At 40.4% G+C, this 21,429-nt stretch overlaps 1 protein-coding gene across 1 annotated transcript in view; it reads right to left on the minus strand.

Annotated features, from left to right (window-relative positions):
* The window catches only part of gfra1a (gdnf family receptor alpha 1a), a 126,734-nt gene extending 105,305 nt beyond the window's left edge, over window positions 1-21,429 (minus strand). The window contains exons 1-3 of the mRNA XM_042502425.1: window positions 21,259-21,429; window positions 20,487-20,792; window positions 18,827-18,907 (exon numbers count right to left, since the gene is read on the minus strand). Coding sequence (XP_042358359.1) covers window positions 18,827-18,907; window positions 20,487-20,792; window positions 21,259-21,322 — 451 coding nt within the window. The 5' untranslated portion in view covers window positions 21,323-21,429. The remainder of the gene's footprint in view (window positions 1-18,826; window positions 18,908-20,486; window positions 20,793-21,258) is intronic.

Below are 21,429 nucleotides of genomic sequence, written 5' to 3' on the forward strand. Positions count from 1 at the left end.
CACATACACACATTTTTACACACTATATATATTATTTATTCTCACTATCTTTTATGTGATTTGTATATTTGTATTTACTACCTCACCCATGATTGAGTGACTCCAGCTGTTTTTTGAGTCACATGACTGTTGATGTGTTTAAGATGGCGACTCACTAGAAAACTTATGAGTCTGAGGAAGAGTGTTTTTTAGCTCAAAACATCACTTATTTTTGCAGAATAAAATCTTTTAAGGGAGCTCTATTTTTTCACGTTTCGGATTATCTTGGATCTAGCACCCACTACAGGATGTGCGTGTCTTTTTGAATTCCCTTGGCAGTTCAGTGGTTAACCATTGACACCCCGAGAAAGCAAACTGTTAAAGTAATATATTGGTGGTTTGCAGAAACATGCAATGCCAACATTTTTTTGTTATATTATCTTAAGCTTCTCCAAATGACAAATAAACTCCCAACAAGCTACTTCAGAAATATGTGCAGTAATTGTGCTGTGCAACACAATAACAGAATATGTTCAATCTACGTTTCTAGCACTGTTCATACCAAAGAAAACCAGCTGCAGGTGACCGGCACATTACAAGTTCAGCTGCAGAAACAATCTGACATGATATCAGAACTCTGTGTGACTTTATCTCAAGGAAACAACAATGCACGATCAAACGCACAATCAAACACACACACACACATACACACACAGCTCTATTTCGTTACCCAGTATGGCCCAATTGGGATGAGCTCTCCTGTTTCTACTGGGATCTTGAAGTTCGGTGGAGGAGGGGCTGTCTCTGCCCAGAGCGGGCTCTCTGCCCTGGGATACCCTGCCCTGGGCGCCCCCCCTGCCTGGAGCCGAAGTGGCGGAGCTGCTCCAAGGTTCCCCACCCTCTGCAAAAGATGCGCTTCGTTCAGGACCACCAACCAACAGCCATCAGGGGTCATCAGGGTTCACAAAGGTCACAGGGAGGTCAAGACTCCAAATGATAAAAAGGGGATACTCACAGGTCAAAGGGGAAAAAGGTCAAACAAGGACCGGAAAGAGAGCATTCAGATCATTCAGCTGACGGGCAAGAGTCGCATTCTGGGTGTTGTCCAGGTGGGCAAAGGTAAAAGCACAAGGGGCACACAGGAGCAAGGTTGTTTGTAACGATTCCTGAGTTTCAGAGAAGGAAGAATTGTAAGACCAGTTCAGTATGCTGAGGAAAACAACGAGGAAAGAGGAACTGTTGCCTGTAACATCGCTGAGGGAGTATAGTTCTTATCTGCAGCAGACACGGTGAGAAGAAGCTCTAAGGCAGTGATACTCAATTTACGGCCCGCGGGCGAAATCTTCCAACAATTAGGTGCCAGGTGGCCCCCCAACCATTTTCTAATTGACAATGTAAATTAAGTGATTCACACTGGGAATACCTTAAGTATACATAAGCTGCCAGAGTGCATAAAACAGCATCAAGATGCTGTTTTATGTTTTAGTGCTTGTTTATCAAAAAGTGCCAGTGAGGATTCCCCAGACCCCCAACAGAATGTCCTAAAATCCTAGAAATGTCCCCAAATCAGAGAAATGTACTATAAACACAGCAAAATCCTAAAATCCTATAATCCCAGAAATGTCTTAAAATCTGAGGAACTTACTAAAAATTTAGCGAAGTCCTAAAACTGGCCCATGGCCTGTCGTCATTTTGCCAAATTGGTCCCCAAACAAAGCAAGTTTAGCACCCCTGCTCGAAGGACCTTAATTTGTAGTCAGTATCAATTAAGGCAACCACAGCTGGTCAAAATGTCGCTCTGTAGCGACCTCCACCACTGACTTCTTCTCACATCAGTGAATTCTGTAACACTCAAATCAAAGCTGCGAGTACAAATAAAAAGCCCGAGCGCAACAAAATAACAATCTGGGATGTGTTTACCTAGATTACACATCGACAAACTGCACAATCTGTGTAGTGACAGATCGCTGTTTAGCTCACTTATGTGTGAAGAGACTGTACACACACTCACACACAACCAAATCGATGAACAGTCATGCTAGCCTCACATGAAACAAGCCCAGAATAGGAGCATCTGACGCTGCTTGGCAAATTGGGGGCATGCAGTTATAGATTTTTAGTTAGGAGGCCGGTTGTGGATGAAACAAATGCAAATTTATGTATCAATGCCCTCATTTAACATCTCTGAGAGCAAAGACAGAACAAGAGCTCAGCTGGATGCTGTTTGTGTGTGTGTTCTCGGGTGCCAGCGGGTGCATGCGTGCTCACACATGTGTGGGTGCGTGTACACTCTCGGCTCTCGCGTGTGTCTGTTTAAGGCCATGTTTGCTTTTCAGGGATGCTGCTGTTCCGTGATCAAAAGAAGTGGCACAAAGGGAGAAGGGAGAGAAAAAGGGGGAAGCTATTATTCTCAAAGGGGGGGCGTTTGTTAGTTAGAGACACCGCTTTAATCAGGCGCACTGTGACTTTTGACAAACATGATCACAGGGGACAGGGTGTAAATTCCAATCAACCAGTGGGGACCTGTAAAAGTGTGCTAAGCAGGAAAGTAAAACGTATACTGCTGTGCCACTCAGAAGCAAACTACAGAAACTGCAACACAGGCTTTAAATACCCTTTAAAAGAGGTGCTCACAGTTTGCCAAAAACATATGAAGATGTAACCGAGCCAGACCGCGGAGAAGCTGTGCATGACGACCACAAGCTTCCCCAAATAACCTTTTCATGCATCAAGAACCAACAGTAATTAATGACAGATACACTGGATACAGTCTCACTGAATAATCAAGAATCTTGTGGTTGCACTAACACCCAGTGGAGCAAGTATGAAAAGTAATATCACAATAACACTTCTGTTTTTATTTATTTATTTAGTCTGTAAGGTCATAAACCAAGCTCTTATGAGTCTGTAAATAAAGTGAAACAGATGTGGCGTCATAAATAAGACATTATAATTAACTGTGGCTTCACTGCATCGTTGAACAAGGCCGTAGCCATGGATACAACACTGGGGGTGGGGGTCCAAATCTGTACCCCCACCTCCCATCTCCAAAGACTTTTTTCAGGTCATTGTTTTAGTTTGTCTGCTTTTTGCATTCCTTTTTTTGGTTTGTTTTTTGCTAATTTTCCAGTTATTTTCTGCTCATTGCCTTCAACCCATTTTTCTTTTCTTTTATTTTTTTTAAATCAAGCCTTTATTATTCATGATTATGATTACATTTGTTAATGATTATTTTGGACTGAGGTCCATCAGTTGTACTATCACAGCATAGCTTTTTTTAATTATTTATTTATACTTTTGTCAATATCATAATTACTGCCACGTGCTGAATTAACAGAGGAAGCTTGCACAATAGAAGGTGATGACACACTCCCTTCATAGAGACAAAAAAAGAGGTAAAATAACATCGCAATTATTGCAGATCGGCTACTACTTATGTACTGTAATACTGGCCCCGTTTATATCTGACAATGAAAGTTGTCTCTTGTGGATTGAAACAATATCTAAGGCACAATACAACGAGAGCAAAAGAGGTCAAAGAGTGAAACCAGCTGAGAAAAAGACATTCCAACAATTTTCCGCATTGGAAGAAGCATAACTTTACAAATCCACTTCTGTAAAAGACTGAAACAGAATACCTCAGTCCAGTCCCGTTAACTTGGTAGAGTATGAAATTCTATTAAGACACAACAGCACAAGTGAAAGCCCAGACGGCCGGAGCCGAGGCAAGTTAATCCTGCGAGTTGACTGGGTGCAGCTGAGGGCTTAGAGCAGCGGCTTAACACAAGGCTGCGGCTTTGGCGCACCTGCCAGTGGTCAGTCATGTCTCAGGCGGCGGAGGAAAGGAGGATGTGATTATAGCACGTCATAATTAACTACACTGGACTAAAACAATCCCCTCTTTATTGTTGATTCAAATGAAGTTATGAGAATGATTAAATGCGGCCCTTTATACATGGCAGCGGCCATGTATGAAGTATTTCTGGGAGGTGATAGTCCACGATTTCATAGAGGAATTGTGGATTCAAAACTTCCAAACGATCCGCTCAACTTTTGAGGAGCCACCTACAAGTGCATAACCACCTATAATCTATAATAATCTATAAAAATTGGAAAAAAAAATTAAAAAATAAAATAAATCCATTGCAGTCAAGATGTCAGGCCAAAAAAAAAAAAAAAATTACCAATTTTAACAAAGCTACTTAAACCAAGACATCTCGGGTAAAACTGAGCTAAATCTGTTTGAACCCGAGGGGCTGTTTTAGATGTCTACATTACAAAGAACCACACTTTTACTGATAAAATATTAAGTGCCTCTCCGCTTCCATCATGCAACACCCGCCCCGGTTTATGTTGTTAACATAATATCAGCATGTCACACTGCATAAAATAAACTCTTTTTATTACACCATGAAAAGTTTTGGGCAAACTGCACATCTAAATCACACCTTCCACTTAGGATTTTGACTGTTATTCCTCAAACATAGAGTCATAACTGTGTATATTAACACGATCCATCCTCTGCCTGCGAGTCTCACCTGACTGCACGCTCGCGCACGTATTTGTGTATAACTCTGTCTGCGTAGGTGTCTGAAACTGTGTATGTGAAAAGTTAATTGTCCGTATTTGCATGCAGTATAAAGCAGCAGCGGGAGGCAGACCTGGCACATGCTCCCTCCCGCTGATTCGAGCTGTCAACCGCATTTATTAACTATGATGAATCACCCCTCCACTTCACATCCAATCAAAGGCCTCTCAGAGGGACTCAAATCTGGTCACCTTTAACTAAATGATTTTCTTGGCCCATGGTGCGCCAGCCAGTGATTGGACTGGCAACCTGATGATATGGCTGCTGTTAGAATTATTCTGCCAATGGCTCACAGCTGGATCAGTCATTTCTGTAACAGTGTGGTGAATTAATTGGCCAGCTGACATGTAACTGCATGAGAAAGGAGACTTTTAAAAGACCCGGTTGGAAAAAAAGGAAATGTATTTTAAAAAAAAGAGTTGTACAGTCAGTGAGACATGGAATATAAAGGTGTTCTTTTGACCTTGCCTTGAGGATTTGGATTAAATCTGAACCAGTCCTTGCTGCATAATACAATACATTTTACAATGCAAGCTGACAGCTACCACTGAATCAGAATAATCTTTCTCCCACAACGTAGAGGAATTTTCCTTAAGCCTCGCCTCTCCTCCAAAAACTAACAACAACTTCAATCCATCTATATTTAACCACAAACACACTCACACAGCTCTTAGGATCTCTGAAGAGTTCACATTACCGCACGCATTATGCTAAAAAATCAACTGTACGGAGATGAGACAAGGTCAGTGAAAACACAAATCCCCAGCAGGGCCGTGTCTTTCTCTGCGAACACGAGAGCAAAGCTGCGTCTGGAACTGTACACCTCAAACCTCGCTGAAGGATAAAGCTTTTGATCCTGGCCTGAATGGAAGAGCTCGGTCGGAAAAGAAGGAGGGAACAGGGGAAAAGGAGAGAAATCAATAGATTCTTGTAGACACAGCCTCGAGTTTCCAATCTAACACAGCTCTGTATTGATTAGGCTTCATATGAGACAAGGCGCAGGGACAGTAACGTCAGCAGTGGATTTGGGAGTCTTTAACAAAACAAACTCCAGTGCAGGGGACGGGACAATGAGGTCTACTGGGACAGCACTGCAAACAGATGACACACATGGAGATGAGGACTAACATGATGGATACAGTAAAAGTACAGTACAGATTTTGCAAAGACTGGGTTACTTGCAGGATCACTATTTGCAAGACTACATCTCCCATCCTGCACCTGGTTGAAAACATTACGCAAAACCCCCTTTATAAACATGACTAATTCACAATTCCTTACATGTCCTCAAAAACACATAACTCTAGCAACACAAGAGAGAAGGCCTCATAAGTCAACAGCATTCTTGTTAATTTGGTATTAATATAATCCATTAAGATAAACTATATCTGCGTACAGACTTTTAATTTTGGATTTTGTCCCCTCAGCTCATCGCCAGCCTCCATTGGTTAGCTGCGCTGTTTTAGTGGGAGAAGACAGCAGGGATGAATTCTCAAAATTAAGATTTTTCACTAATGTAAGTGCTGGTTTGTGGATGTCTTGTTAACTGCACAACTTGATTTGTTATTTCAAAGTCAAAATCACCGCTGACGCGCCAATATTATCGTGCATCTCCAATTAAAATGTTAACATGACAACTAAAAAGTTTAGCTTGTTAGCATAATATTGTTTAACATTAACTCAAAATTTAGATGAAACTATTATACCTCAAAAACTAAAAATAATAAATTAAATATTGGTCGTACTGCACAGTAAAAAATCAGGAGATACCCAAAGAAAACATGATAAATCCTCTGTGGACTGTGAATGTCTGCACATAAAGTAGTGCCAATGGCCAAACTGGACTAAAGTGATGGACCGACAGACAGATATTCTTCAGACTGCTAGCATCACTAAAACGTGTTGGCATGTCCACTTTTTTCGTGCTCTTACTACTTGTTAAAAAAGAAGAAAAAAAAGCACCGAGGAGGGACGTTTTTAAATTTTGGCTTAGGTGAAGGACATACAACTAAAGAAGAGTCCTACAACACCAGCAAGGAAGCTAAGTGAAACATATTCTAGCCACCTAAAAAACATTATCATTTTAAGTGTACTCTTTATTTAAATATTTACTCCACTTTACCTTAAACAAGAGCTGATGGAGCCAGCGGTAGAGCAGCAGCTTTGCCATTCAGTGAATTTAGGCCACGTTAAGACGAGAACGAATAAAGATGGAAGAGTCCTTTGCATTTTTTTTAAATCACCATTCCTATGATTAAAATGTGAAATTGATCCTTGTGTACACAGAACTTCGTCATAAAAACCATAGAACACCAGGCGCATGCGCAAAGTGTGGCCACGATCTCACAGTTCTCACAGGATCCGCGCGTTACCAGTTTATATGGCGACAGAAGATGTTGCGTTTTGAAAACCCCGTTTCAAAAGTTTCAGGCCCCCAAAACACCATTGTCATGTGATTAAAAGGCTAAACCTTAACAGAAGTTTAACGTTTCATGGGAGAACTGTCGCCATGTAAGCAGCCCTTAAAATAACAGTTTTTCACAGTGGAGTCTGGTGATATAATGGCTTCAAATACCTGTATATGGCAAGCTAAAGTGGTGAAAATATTCTCAATGTGGCGCACACCTTAACTGATGATATTTCTGTCTATATCGCCACCAATCGTGGCAGAGTCAGGCATACTTCATCAATAAACTGATTTCCCCCCAGTGCTATACTGGATTTAACATCGCACTGTCATTTGGAGGGTTAAGTATTCCTTTAAGGTCTGGAGGGAGCGATCACCGTTGGTCGATGCCTGATCCGTTTAATAAGGATCAGTCCCGATGCAGTGTATCGGATTGGTGCATCACCAGGCTGAAGGCCGATAAAGTGAGGAAACGCCCACTCCTTCGACAACTTTCATAAAGTAAACCTTAAATCTGCTCGGTGGTAAACAGTGCAGGACTGTTTATATCCAGAGAAACTCCCAGCTATAAATGCATTTGACTGAACAAGCGTGAAGCAGGAGACGGCACAAAAAGGAGCTAGTGTGCTCAGTCAACCAGCTCTGGATAAATAAAGGCAGGAAAGTAAAGTTAAGAGAACAGGCGGGATACTCTCTCTCTCTCTCCAAACGATACAGCACAATAAATTATGTTTCTACCTCTGCAACTCCTCTGCATTCCCTCCCCGACTATCTCACACTCACATAAACACACACATGCAAGCACACACACGCACACAAACACGGAGATAGCAGCAGACACTCTTATCTCTAAACATTGGCAGCTCATAATGAGAGTGACTTCCTCTGCAGCCAGTGGTTGAGTGGTGCTGACAGCCTCTCAGCGCTGCGTGTCAGCACGGGGGGATTTGAAGCACTGCCTTGGCTTGACAGCCGGGGCCACGCACTTACAGATGTTTTCACACTCGCAACACACGCACATATATGCACACACAGCGCCGCTACTGCGCTTCAAGGTTGACTTGAGTTGTAGGAGGGAAGAGGACAAGATGTGTTTGAAGTCTTGACACATGGAAAAGACACAACATTGAGCTTTGGTGTATTGGGGCTTATGAGTGGTGAGTGGGTGATACAGAGAGCGCGGCGGCGGCGGCAGCCAGCTGAGAGGAGGACGCAGCTTAAGGAGAGAGTTTAAGCCAAACAGACATCAACACACACCGACGGGAAAAATTCATTACAAGCCAGGGAACACTCTCTGATTACTGCCGAGCTGCCCGGAGAACATCTGAAACATCAACAAGTTTAAGAGAAACACTCAAAACCTGCCTGCACTCTCAGAAATAAAGGTGCCAACTAGAATCATCTACTGCTTGTTCCCGTAGGAGAACCCATTTTGGTTCCCCGTAGATTTTTTCATTAAGGATCCAACTGGAACACTTTCAGAGAGATCTACCCAGAACCAGACATAAAGGGTAGTACCTAGAACCATCCGTCAAAGGTTCCACCCATAACCCCTATTAGAAGTTCTACAGACAACCATCTATGGTGTAGTGGTTCCACCCAGAATCCTCTCTGGGTGCTCCACTGAGAACCGTTCCATCTTCTGAGAGTTTGATCTAGAACCAAACCAGGGCATTCTATCAAGAACCTTTTTATACCCCAAGGGTATACACATAGAACTCACCCAGGGGAGTCTACCGAGAACTCTTTTATATTTTGAGTGTCTGATCTAGGACCAAGCCAGGGTATTGTGTCAAGAACCCATTCATATTCCAAGGTTTTTTTTATTATCTAGAACCCACCGAGGGAGAATCCTTTTATAATTCAAGGATTTCTCCACTGAGAGGGGCTCTAAAAATGGCAATTTACTACATTACCCATACATCTCTCTCCCACGAACACTGGTTTTAGTTCTTAATGGAACTCTTAAAGAAGAAGATCTCTTTATTCAAAAAGGGGTTGTTCAGAGGCAAATGGTTCTTGGTAGAACCTCAGCCCTTCAGTATTAACCTTTTAGGAACCTTTATTTACTAAGCGTGTAGATTGAGCTGAGTTTAAGTAAATGCCCTTGACGTGTGAGGACAGGGAGGGTTTAGATACATTTAAAAAGTCTCCTGCGTCGTTCTGTGCTGTAAATCTCAAACATTGTCCTGTTTACTCAAAAGTTTTAAAGTACAGACTCAGTTTAAGATAAGTGCTGCCGACCTAAATGCTATATTATCACTTCAAAACTGCCAAACAACTGTAAAAGGTCAGTCCACGGGCCAGAGTGAAAATGATACGTTGTATAAACTCATCTTTATTCATAGGTCGCACCTCCTGGAATCTGTGATGTTCTTATCCGTTTTCACCCGCTGCCGCCCCGTCATTTACCCGCAGCTGCTGTATTTACCTTCAGTCACTTTTGGCTGCTGCCCAGGCTGTCGATTACAGTCCGCTTCTTGTGCCGTGTTATATTTCCCTCGCCCCTTGTCATACTTGTGCTAAATGACAACTGGCTTACACACAAAAATGGTCTCTTGTCTGGAAGCAGTGCAAAAATCCTCCGTAATCTCTGTGGCAATGTGCCAAAAATGTATGAAACAAGTTCAAATAGCCCCATTTGTCAAATTTAGGGATGATTTTTAAGTCACGCATTCCTTGGTTCAGGGTTCACACACATTTTACCAATAAATTGCATGACAAAAAATTTCAAAAACCATACATTCTCTGAAAAAAACATAAATACTCTTTATTGATTGTTTTTCATTACTATACAATAGCTTTTTATAATATATATAATTTAAAAAATAAAAATAATAATGGATGTTTTTCCTTCAAAATGTTTTGGTGAATTTTTAAGAAAAAAAAAGATTTAAAAAACCCTGCATGTTTGGAGAGCATGTTTCCTTTAAAACATTTTAAAGTTAAAAACATGTTTTTAGGTTTTTATGCAATTTTGAAAAGAAAAAATCAACAATTTCTCTGCTCTTCAGAATTTTTTGTTGAGTTTTTAAAAAAACATGCCTCCAATCAATCACCAATCAAATCTTCAAATTTCTGATGGTCTTTAAGCACATCATATGTTATTATACAGGTTTGTGAAATGAAATTCAATGGCTTTTCCAGGTTTTTCATGACTGTGTGAACCTGTCAGTTGGGCTTTGGCTCTAAAAATGTAAGGTTAAGAAAATAGGGAGAGCATGGCTTGTGATATCCTGTTAAATATTCAAAGTGCAGGATAACAAGATGACGAAGGACAAGAAGGACAAGTGCAGGAAGCCACAGACAAAGAAAAAATATATTTTGGCAGGGATGAAAGGTACCTGGAGTTGCCAGTGTTCATGAGTATAACCATCCAGGCTGTGTATTCATTCATTTTCTTCCACCAGTTTGATTTTCCAGCCGCGTGGGTCAAATGGTGTGGCAGTAATTTTAAGTCCACTTGAATCTCAGAATAATGCTTTCTGTTTCTGCGTTGCTCCCTCGTGCATGGATCACTGACTCATAAACATGGGTAACTGGCGGAAAGCAAGGCCGCCATTTCATCTAAACTCCGCTTTCTGCTTCCTCTATGATTATGTGAACTCATGCAGTGCCATATAGAAATTATTGTTTGTCTGCACCGTGTGTCTACCTTATTTTTAACTGATTTACAAACCCTAGTCTCTCTCTAAGTCAGGTTCAAACCAACCTGTAGAGATATCTACCTAAAATCTGGGCATGCTGTACAGCAGTGATACCCAACTTTTGGCCTGCGGGCAAAATCTGGCCCCTGATATTTGTAAAAAAGTCCTAAAATTGTAGAAACATCGTAAAATCCTAAAAAAAAAAAAGGTCATATAATCCTAGGAATATCCTAAAATCCTCGAAACATCTTTCAATCAAGGAATGTCCTGAAATCCCAGACACATCCTAAAAAAAACTAGAAATGTTCTAAAATCCAAGTAACCCCCTCAAATCCAAGAAACATCCTAAAGTCCTAGATTCGTCCTTAAATCCTAGAGGCTTCTTAAAATCCTAGAAATTTCCCACAATCCTACAGTTTAAAAGTTTTAAAAAAATATCCTAAAATCTGAGAACCGTCCTAAAATCCAAGAAAAGTGTCAAAATCCTGGTAATGGCCTAAAATCTGAGAAAAGTACTTATATCCATGAAGCATCTTAAAATCCTACAAATGCCCCCAAATATAAGAAATGTCCCAAAATCTGAGAAATGTCCAAAAATCCTAGAGATGTCCTAAACTCTTTGAAACATGTATGGGACTGCTGCGACTGGCCTCTGACCTTTTTGCAAAAGTGGCCCCAAAGCAAAGCAAGCTGAGTATCCCTTTTGAACAGTACAAGCTAAATGTAAAGTAAAACCAGCACTTTTTTTTTATAACTAATAGAGAAGCAGTGGTCTCAATGGTTCCAAAGACAGACAAAAACTCAAAAAAGCCCTTTAATGAACTGACACTGAGACATCACAACAGGTAGAGATGCTAAAGAGAGATAGACAGGAAAAGATAAAGGGAGTGAACACAAGGAAATGTTAGAAAGGAGCAACCAACAGCCTGGATTAAAAATGGAGTGAAACACATGAAAGAACGTGTGCTTCGTTATTATATATTATTATTATATATTCTCACACACTGTGAGACTTTACTGCCGTCACAGCTGATGTCTTAAATGAGTTCACACTCACAGCTTCCAGATTTAAAGCCGTCATCACTTTGTCACATGAATATATGATGGAGACAGAGACGTTGTAAACAATGTGTCTGCATTATAAGAAAAACAACATATTTCATTCTTCACTGAAAGCTATTACCTATATCAACTTGAAAACATGACAGATGTGCTGATAAGACATGGTGGCTGATCAATGGCTTTCAATCTGATAGTTCAGATTTTTTTAAGTGGGGTTGTATGGGGTACTTATCAGCACGCCCCCAGTTTGGAGAAGCAGGCTGGAGTCTGACATGAAAGCCCTGCTGCGGATGAGTGAGCAACAAAACGTCCTGCATATTGCAAGAAATTAGTAATTTAGAAAATCAATAAAATAAGCAGGGAAAAATGTCCAAAATGTCCATTTATTATTATGATTATTATTATTATACAGATTTTTTTTCTTATTTTTAACCCTTTTTTTTCAAGTTACTTCATTTTTTTTGTTTTATTTTACCTTTTCTTTTTGTTGCTATTGTTTTTGTTGCACTTTTTTTCCTAATTTCTTGCCAATTTGGGGCTAATTTCCTCTCAAGTTGCCTTTTTCCCGTGTTTTTGAAAGAAATCAAGCCAGTTTGCTTTGGCTTTAAATGGTTTAAAGGATTTTGCATCCAGCTCTCTCATTTCAAGTTACTTAGACAAAATATTGCCCATATTTTACTTCTCTAGAAGCACCACTGAGGAATTAGTCACTGCAGACTGCAACAGCTCTTTTTTTTGATGCAGAGAAGTGAGTTGCTCATACTTAACTGTGACTCACTGGACTCAACCCCAGAGGTAAAGGCACTCTGCCCCCGGTAAAGATCTGAAAATAATTAGCTAAATCAACCTAGTGGAGCTGCCGTGTGCGTGTGTGTGCATCTATCAGCTAGACTGTTCCATTAGTTAAGATTTAGGGGGATTTAGTGGAATATGGCAGTGTGGATTTCTATTAATATTTTGTTTTCTCACCTTTAACTAATTTCTTGCAATTTGCTGGACATTTCTTAATGTTTCAAACCGTTAAATAGCTTGTAGAAAGTGTCTGAACACAGCACAAGAAAAATAATGTCAATCCAGGTTTCAAAGGGTTAAAGGTTTGGTGTGAATCACCAAAGATAGTCCATATATCCACTTCAGCTGCACATGCAGTGTATTTTGTGTGGCCAAGACAACACCCTTCATGTCTCTCTAATGAAATCAGACTGACGCCTATAGGTGTTTCATGGGGAACAGGTGTTCAGGCACAGCAGTGAGAGTGTTTGGGTGTCTGTGCATCTGTGCACTGTATGTATGGGTGTCACTAGAGATTAGTTCCTTCAGTCAGTGACACGAGGTCGATTATGGAATTACAGGATCGTGGTGGGTGCCTATTGTTCCTATAGCCTGGGATCACTGCCTCACTGAGACACGTCCACAGAGCCTCCTGAAATAGGGGGCTGACCACAGACCGCTGACTCGGATCATAAGTGCTTCACAAACTGTTGTCTGAGGACTTGAGAGCGTGCCGCAAAAGTAAAGCTGTTTCACTATGAGCTAGGATAAAGTTTTCAATAATATTTTATCTTTCAGCGTGACAATGAAGGTATGTAAAAGAGACAAAAACATGATATAGGAGACCTCCTATAGAAAGACAATGAGAAAAGCAATCAAATTGGCAACACCGTGCTCTGATATGAACCTTAACTCCAATTTAAAGTGCAAAAAAGACCTTAATTTGGGGTCGCTGGTGGTTTGGGGGTAGTGGGGGCAGCCCATGTGCAAAGGCAATGTCTTTGCCAAAGCAGCCGCAGTTTCGCTTTTAGCCTGCAGCCCTTTGCTGCATGTCACCCCCCCCCCCCCCTTCCTCCTTTCATGCTAGCTCTGTCCTGTCAAATGATGACAAAATAACCAAAAAAAGTACTACAATACTAGAAATGTCTTAAAAACAGAACATCCTAAAATCCTAAAAATGTACAAAAATCCAAGAAATATCCTTAAATCCTAAAAACATTCTTAAATCCTGTATGTCATAAAATCCTGGAAATGCTCTAAAATCTCAGAAATGTCCTAAATCCTAGAAAAGTCCTCAAATCTGAAAAATTTCCTCAAATCCAAGGAACATCCTAAAATCACAGAAATGTCCTAAAATACCTGAAATGTCCTATAATCTGAGAAATGTCTTAATATCCTTGAAATGTCTTCAGATCCTAGAAACGTCTACAAATGTGAGACATGTCCAAAAACCGTCCTAAAATCCTAGAAACGTCCTAAAATCTGAGAAATGTCCTCAAATCCTAGAAGCATGAGCCCTAGCAAGTTTTGCAAACATTGTAAAGTAAAATATTTTTTTAGAAATTAGTGGAAAGAAAATTGCCTGAAAATAAGACGAAAAGAGAAGCCAAAAACAAATCTTCAAAAAAAAAGAAGATTTATCTAACAATGAGTATCCCCAGACAGCACTCTTGATTCTGGTCCGCTTTCACACTATGTATATTTTTGGGTTGTTTGGTGTAAAGTCCCTGTCCTCTGCTGAGTTCAGCGCACTGCGTCGTAGAGCTGACACATACGAGGCCGTCTGAGTGAGTGATCAAAAACACGCTCTAAGCTCTAATCATTTCTGCCTCGATCCTTCTCCTGTCACCTTGCCCTTTAATTTCCTCAGAAAGAGCAGAGCAGGGAGAGTGATCTTATGCTTTCTGTTTCTATGCTGCCCGTCTGCTTCGTCTTACCCTGCTATTCACTGATTAACCCTCACCCCTGCAGCCTTCTCCTCTCTCTCACCCCTTCATCCCCACCTCCTGCTCCACAAGTCTCCTCTAATGATCAGGTGCTGTTCTCCTTCTAGCTTTATCCCAGAACATTCGCCACGAGAAAATGTTGGCAGTTTCTGCAAACCATGATGCATTTGACATTTCATATGTATCATATCAACATTTCTAAAGTGCCGTAGTATGAGCCATCTTAGTTATCAGGAGGTGGATAGCTTGACACCCTGGTTAGACGTCTGCTGAGCTGCAGACCACTGTTCAAGACCAACAAACAACATAAAATGGTTTGTTTTTTTCAATGACTCATTGCTGTGTCTCCAGCAGCTTTATATGTGCTAAAGTGGGTGTTTTTAAGGGACCTGTCACTGTTTTTCCAGTATGGTGGCACGAAAAGTGCTGGTTTTTTTTAGAGACATCACTGTGTTTCCAGCTGAGATTGTGCCCTTAAAACTGCATATTTTACGCCAAAACATGATTCAAGTAGTAATATTCAAGTAGTTTTTATGCATAAACCTAACAATACATTACCCGCAGTGTGTTGTTGCAACATAAAATTTCAACATTAAGTTTAAGTTTCAGTGCAAAGTTTCAACATATTCACCACATGATAGCATACATGTACTATGTAACCGTGGTTTGCAGAATTGCATGGTGCAAACGTTTTTCTGGCAATGGGTTGATGCGCAGTAATATCGGCACGTCATCCATATCTGCAGATAACAGCTTCAAAATTAAATATCAGTATTAGTCTGTCATAAACTTTTCTGGGGATATGACAGGCGGATAAGGTGGCGCTTTAATTATGTAAGTTAAAATAGGTCAAACTGTCCCTGGTTTTGGCTCTTGTCAGGATTGTCTCAAGGAGAGCATCATTCAAGTCTTTCGAAGTGGGAGACATTTTACAGTTTTGTTTAATATTTGTTACATAAAAATGACATAGCATGTCTTACATGTAACCTCGGAGAAAAAAAAGCTTTCTTGTTTCTCCCAGTGAATGTGTACATTCCCATTTTTAACGTTTCACTCCTCATACATGAACAGGATAAAACTGACAGATAGAAAAAGTCATGCTCTCCATATCTGCGCTTCAATGACAGACATGCTGATCCAATGTTATATCAAAGATATGTAAAGCTGTCAGTCAACATGAAAGAGTGATGGACAAGCACCGAAACAACTGGTCATTTAGTCCACTGGATCCCAAAATACAGGTCAGGACCTCCCCCAAGGGGTCACAAGATCATTAAGAAACAAAAAATAAGTAATAAAGATTCAACGTTACACAAAAGTATGTCTATTCTTCTAACTTTCTCACTCAAATGTTTGACTTTTGTCTTGCTAAACACATAAGTTCTTTCACCTATGAAAATCTTTTGAAATTAACAATCAAAGCAAGAGAAGTCACTCATCTCAAAGCTTGTGATGAGAGTTCATGGAGTTATTTCTTCATTTTAGGGTGTCACAAGCCAAAAAGGCAGGAAACTGAAAGGGCAGTAAAGCACATGTGGAAATCAAAACCAGCCACCACCTAATGCTAGTAACATGTGCAAGTGAATCTAGAATTATTCACGCTTTAAAAAAGGTAATTTCCAACCCTGTGAAAGCAGTGAGAATTCATCGAAAATGAAACAGGAACATTTTTGAAAATTGTTCAACACATTTAGAAAGGAAAAAAAGAAAAATACTTTCCAGTTCCAACTTCTTAAATGTGAGGATTCCCTATTTTATACCATTGAACTGTTGGTCAGACTACCATGGACTACTACCATGGTCAGACTACTGACTGCATGCCAGCACTGTTTCTGGACATTTTACATGCTAAACAATCAATCAAGTAATTGCAAAAATAACCCACAAACTAACCAGTAATGAAAACCATCATTACTCGCAACTCTGCTCTCCATAACGGCGCTTTGATAACAACTCAGGCTGATCTGATGTCTGATCCCTGCTGCTTACAAAGAGAGATATACTGTATATGCAAAGCCATCAATCGACATAAAGAGGCGTTTGGACATGAAATAAGGAGTGCCTGCCTTCGCCATAAGAATGACACCATAAATCTGTCTGTTGGCGCTCCAGGAACCTGCAGCTCAGACTGTCGATAGATGTCACCTGCCTGTGATGTGAACTACGATCCTGTGCTGCACATGCTTCAGCGCTGATGGCCTGAGGGTGTCTCGTCCCTCCTGGGACCGGCTCCCATATAAAGGGCCAGAGACAGATATAGCATGACGTGGTGTAAGTCATCATCTTTTTCTATTGACTGGGTTCATGCACAATTTTATCGACAAATTTCCATGTTTTTTCCATGACTCTGAGGCAAATTTTAAGGACTGTACATTCATCAATGCTCCTTATTGGTTCTTTTTCATTACTATACAATAGCTTTATTTAAAAATATATATTATTTAAATAAATAAAATCTTCAGGATAGGATTAGGACCGATTATTTAAATATAACAAACAATATATTTAAGGATTTTTAAGGATTTTTTTTAAGGATCACGGAGGGACTTTAGGGGAGGGACATCTAAATTTAAATGGCTGTATTTTGATGAAAAAAATTTGGCGATTTGTTAAAAAAAAAATGTGATTTTAAAGAAAACATTACTTCCCAACCTGCAAAGGCATGTTTTCTTAAAAAACCTTTTGCACATTTTAATGAAAGTGATTTTTCTTTCATGCCTTTAATCAAAAAATCACCAAATATTACATCATTTATCACAGCCAGAAACTGTAAAAACAGAAATTATTGTTGGATTTTTCAAATTTCCAACAGTCCTTGAACTTGAAACTTTCAGGGTATATTTAGTTTTCCAATACCTTTCCAGGCCTGGAGATAGCTATTTACAAATCCATGACTTTTCCATGTACTTCATGACCGTACGAACCCTGTATATTTAGTCCTAAGAGGAGAGAATAGGCTTTACAAAACAAGCTGTCTTCCCAGCGGGTGTTTCTTTAGAGGCAAATTGGTCATGAAATCGGCTCCAGGGCCAAGATTTCTTTTCCATGTATCTCACCACCCACGTTATGATCTCACCCTATAGGAGAAGCATCAGTTCAGGACAAATCAGCCTATTGTGAGATAAAAACGAGAGAGGAAACAGAAAGAAAAAGGCTCCTCTCTGTGAAAAGAGGGTCAAAATATCAGCCTTTGAAGATGTGGAGGCAGAGCATGCCTGTTTGATTTGACACAGCACTCATCACCTGCAGTGTGATAATGAAAATGTGATTGCGCCAACATTCATAGATCAGCCTCTCAAATACCTACAACAGTGACAACTGTGGGACCACGGCGTACCTGAGCGGCTGCAAACAAGGGAATAACATCGCCATCTAGAGGCTTTCACCAGCCTCGCTCCCACACAGAGCAGAAAAATATGCCTATCATGCTCTCCCACATTATTCACACTCACTCTTTTCAACAAGTGGATTCAAACAACCACAAGAGGAAGCTGTCCAACAGCCCTCCCTCTACATCTGAAGCATTAATCCACTGCTTGATGAGACTCAGAACTATAGCTCCCTGTGCAAGGTCACTTCAAGCCAGCATGCAATATTGCCGGGGCGAGAACGAGCGGAGAGAGAGACAGACAGAGAGGATGGGGGAGGATAAATACCTGAGACACAGATAACCTTCGGAGAGAGAGCATGCACAGCTTGGAGATATCTCGACGGAGACAAGTGACCAACGAAACAATGAAAATAATCACAAAGGGATGGAGTGAACGTACAACAGAGGATTAGGGCCATGTTAAAGACAAAAAGGTTAGATTTTGGGAATGAAGTTATAATATCACGTGAGTAAAGTTGGAATTTTAAGAATTAAGTTGTAGTATTATGCTAAAAAAAGTAATATTTTGAGAAAAAAGGAGTAATATTATGAGAATAAAGTTGGAATATTACAAAAAAAGGTCTGAAATTTACAAGAAAAGGTAGGAATTTCAGGAGAACAAAGTCAAATGATATAAAAGGAAACAAAGCACGAACAAAGCAAATTATACAACAGGCGAGAGCACAGGCAGCTGCCTTGGCCATTGTCCCCAGATGCCAAGGAGGATGCCCTCCGTATAATATCCCCTCTTGTAAAATTACAACTTTATTCTCATAATAAAACGACTTAATTGTTATAAAATTGCGACTTTTTTTTTTTTGAAAATTACAACTATTTTTCTCATAATATTACGACTTTATTCTCATAATATTACGTGTTTATTCTCATAGAATTACTACTTTTTTCTTGTAAAACTACAACTTCATTCTCGTAAAATTGTGTTTTTTTCCTCATAATATTACCTTATTTTCGAAGTCTCAAAAGACTTTTTTTCCTCAGTGTGGCCATGAACCTCTGTCGTATGAAAGCCTCCTCAGAGAAGATTTTTATTCTTACCTATGATCGGAGCAAGGCGGAAGATGTCAGAGAGGCGGCTGTTCACTGGTTCATACGGAGAATCCTCCAAGAAATCATTACCTGTGAGGAAGATGAGATGTTACAGACAGATAGATGGATGTGTTTTTAACCCCCCTCCTGTTTTGTTTATCATCCTTCACCCTTCACATTGGCCTGCATGTGACACGGGTTATTTGGGTCAGTCGATATCCACGCTGGCACACAGCCCCACGCTTGATTAGGCAGGTTGGTCAGCTGTGTTGCGCAACTGGAAGTCAACTCAGTGGCAATGGGGCTGGACGGCAGTTTCGGGACTTAAAAGGCCCCCCTGCTATGATCAACACTTAAAGATGGCACTGCCAGCCAGCGCTGAGGGGCGTCACGCTCCATTACCCTCGAGGAAAGTGATTTAGGAGGTCAAAAAGTGTCTTGGCTCTGCAGGACTGTGGCTGAAAAGCGAGTCGGGGGGCCAAATTTGAATGAAAGTTGAGTGATTGTGCATGATTAATAGCAGTGTGCTACTTTTTGAGGGGTTTTTTTGGTGTGTGTTTTTGGAAGCAAGGATGGGAGGGGGTCAGGAGGCGGAGGGAGGCTCCATATAAGAGTGGGAGGAGCTGGGGCCACTAATCCTCTCACCCCCTTTACTGAGCAGATTAGAAAACCTATGGGGAGCGACTGTCCATTTCACATTAACCAAAGCTGCAGGGTGTTCTCTAAATGTAGCCGTCCACCCAAACAAGGAACCCTGAGGGACTCTGTGGAGGTTTAATGGCTTCCCCCTCCAAAATAACAAACAGTCGTGCTTTTGTTCCATTCTCTGGTAGATCTTTGAACAAAAGAAACACAGGAAATAAGATTTTACTCTGATCAGATGTGCATAAATCCACATCTGCAAACTGAAGGTGAGGGACTATCTGTTACATGGTCAAGTTTTGGCTATTTTTACTTTGGCTGACCAGGGTTTGGAAGGCATGTTTACTTTAAATGTCACCAACAACTTTAAAAGAAAGGAAATTGCCTGGAATTAAAAAACAACAAAAACTTTAAATTTAAAAAATGTCTTTATTTTTTGAATCATCAAAAAATTAAAACAATAATTGCAATAAAAAATCTAAAGAAAAACAAAAATCACCAAAAATTTTCAGGAAAAAAGTGGCACTTTGGTTTTTTTTTGTTTTTTTTTTTTAAATCGGTCAAAATTTTAAGAAAGAAATCACTCCAAAAAAAAATTAGGAAAAAAAATAATTTAAAAATCACCAGAAATTTCAAAATAAATAAATAAACTTAAAAAATCAAGAAAAAATAGAAATATGCAAGAATTTTAGAATAAACTACAAAAATTATAAAAGAAAAAAAATCATTAAAACAAAATAAAACATGCCATCATTAAAAATGATCAGTGAAATTACGACAAGATACAGCCATGGAAAGTTGTATGGCCTTTCCTAAGTCAAAATGATGATCATTTGATATGCCTCCTCCTTTTGCACCACCCCTCTCATATATAGGGAACGGTCCCTAATATTGATTTAAGGAAAAAAGCCCCAGATACAAGGATCCTGAGCAAACACCCCTGAGCAACGCAACACAAATCTGCAATCAAAAATGGGTGAGGATTTATCTCTTGAGAAAAAAGATCCACCAGAATCACCAAACCAACCTTGTAATGTCTGATAGATCCCCCAGTAAATGCGCAGGCAGTTCTTCTCTTTCTTCATGCCTCGTTTACACCGGCAGTTGTACAGCGGGCTCTGTTTGAGCGCGTCCATGGCGCTCCGGCACTCGTCCTTGGCCTCCAGGCCGGCCACCATGCTGAAGTTGCTCTCCTTGCCGCCGGCCACGCACTGCCTCATCGTGCGGTACTTGGTGCTGCACGCCTGCTCCTTCAGGCACTGCTCGCTGGCCCTCACACAGTCCAGCCGGGTGGCCCCAGCGCGCAGGTTCTCCTCGGCATAAGACAACACATCTGTAAACACAAATTGCATTTATTATAATGGGTAAAAACAATAATGCCTCTGTCGATGTGTTCTCATTGCTTTTCCACAATAAATATTCGAGGATTTAGCACTTTTGGAGTATTTTAACCCCTGAAAGCTTGCAGATGTGATGCACATGCATCCACATCGCCACAAAAGCATGATTGCATGAACTATTTGAAAGCATACAACTTGACAACTCCGTGATCCACGCAGCGACTTTGACAGTTTCCGATGAAAACGCACAGCTGCTTCCACATTTATTATTGTTTGATGAAGCAGTGAAAGCCCCTGATGGTCGTTTTGGAGCAGTTTGGACCCCAGTAGCCTCCACACGGACTCCCTGTGCGCAGCTGTCTCTGCCACGCTCCCTCTTATGAATAAAGCTCATAATTTCGCCCTTAAATATCACACGTACCTATAAATTAAGCTGTCGGTGCAGACAAATAAACTTACCTAAAAGAGGCAGAAGGACATACAATACCGGGAGGATCATTGTCTTCCTCTCCATGTGAAACATAAACCCTTATTGGAGCGAAAATTGCGACCTAAAAGCGACTTAACAGCAGTTTAATTCCCAGGGTACTTCCACTGTATTGAAATCCATTGAAAAGACGCTCCGCTATG

The sequence above is a fragment of the Plectropomus leopardus genome, chromosome 15 (genome assembly GCF_008729295.1).
Source record: "Plectropomus leopardus isolate mb chromosome 15, YSFRI_Pleo_2.0, whole genome shotgun sequence".
NCBI classification, from domain to species: Eukaryota; Metazoa; Chordata; class Actinopteri; order Perciformes; family Serranidae; genus Plectropomus; species Plectropomus leopardus.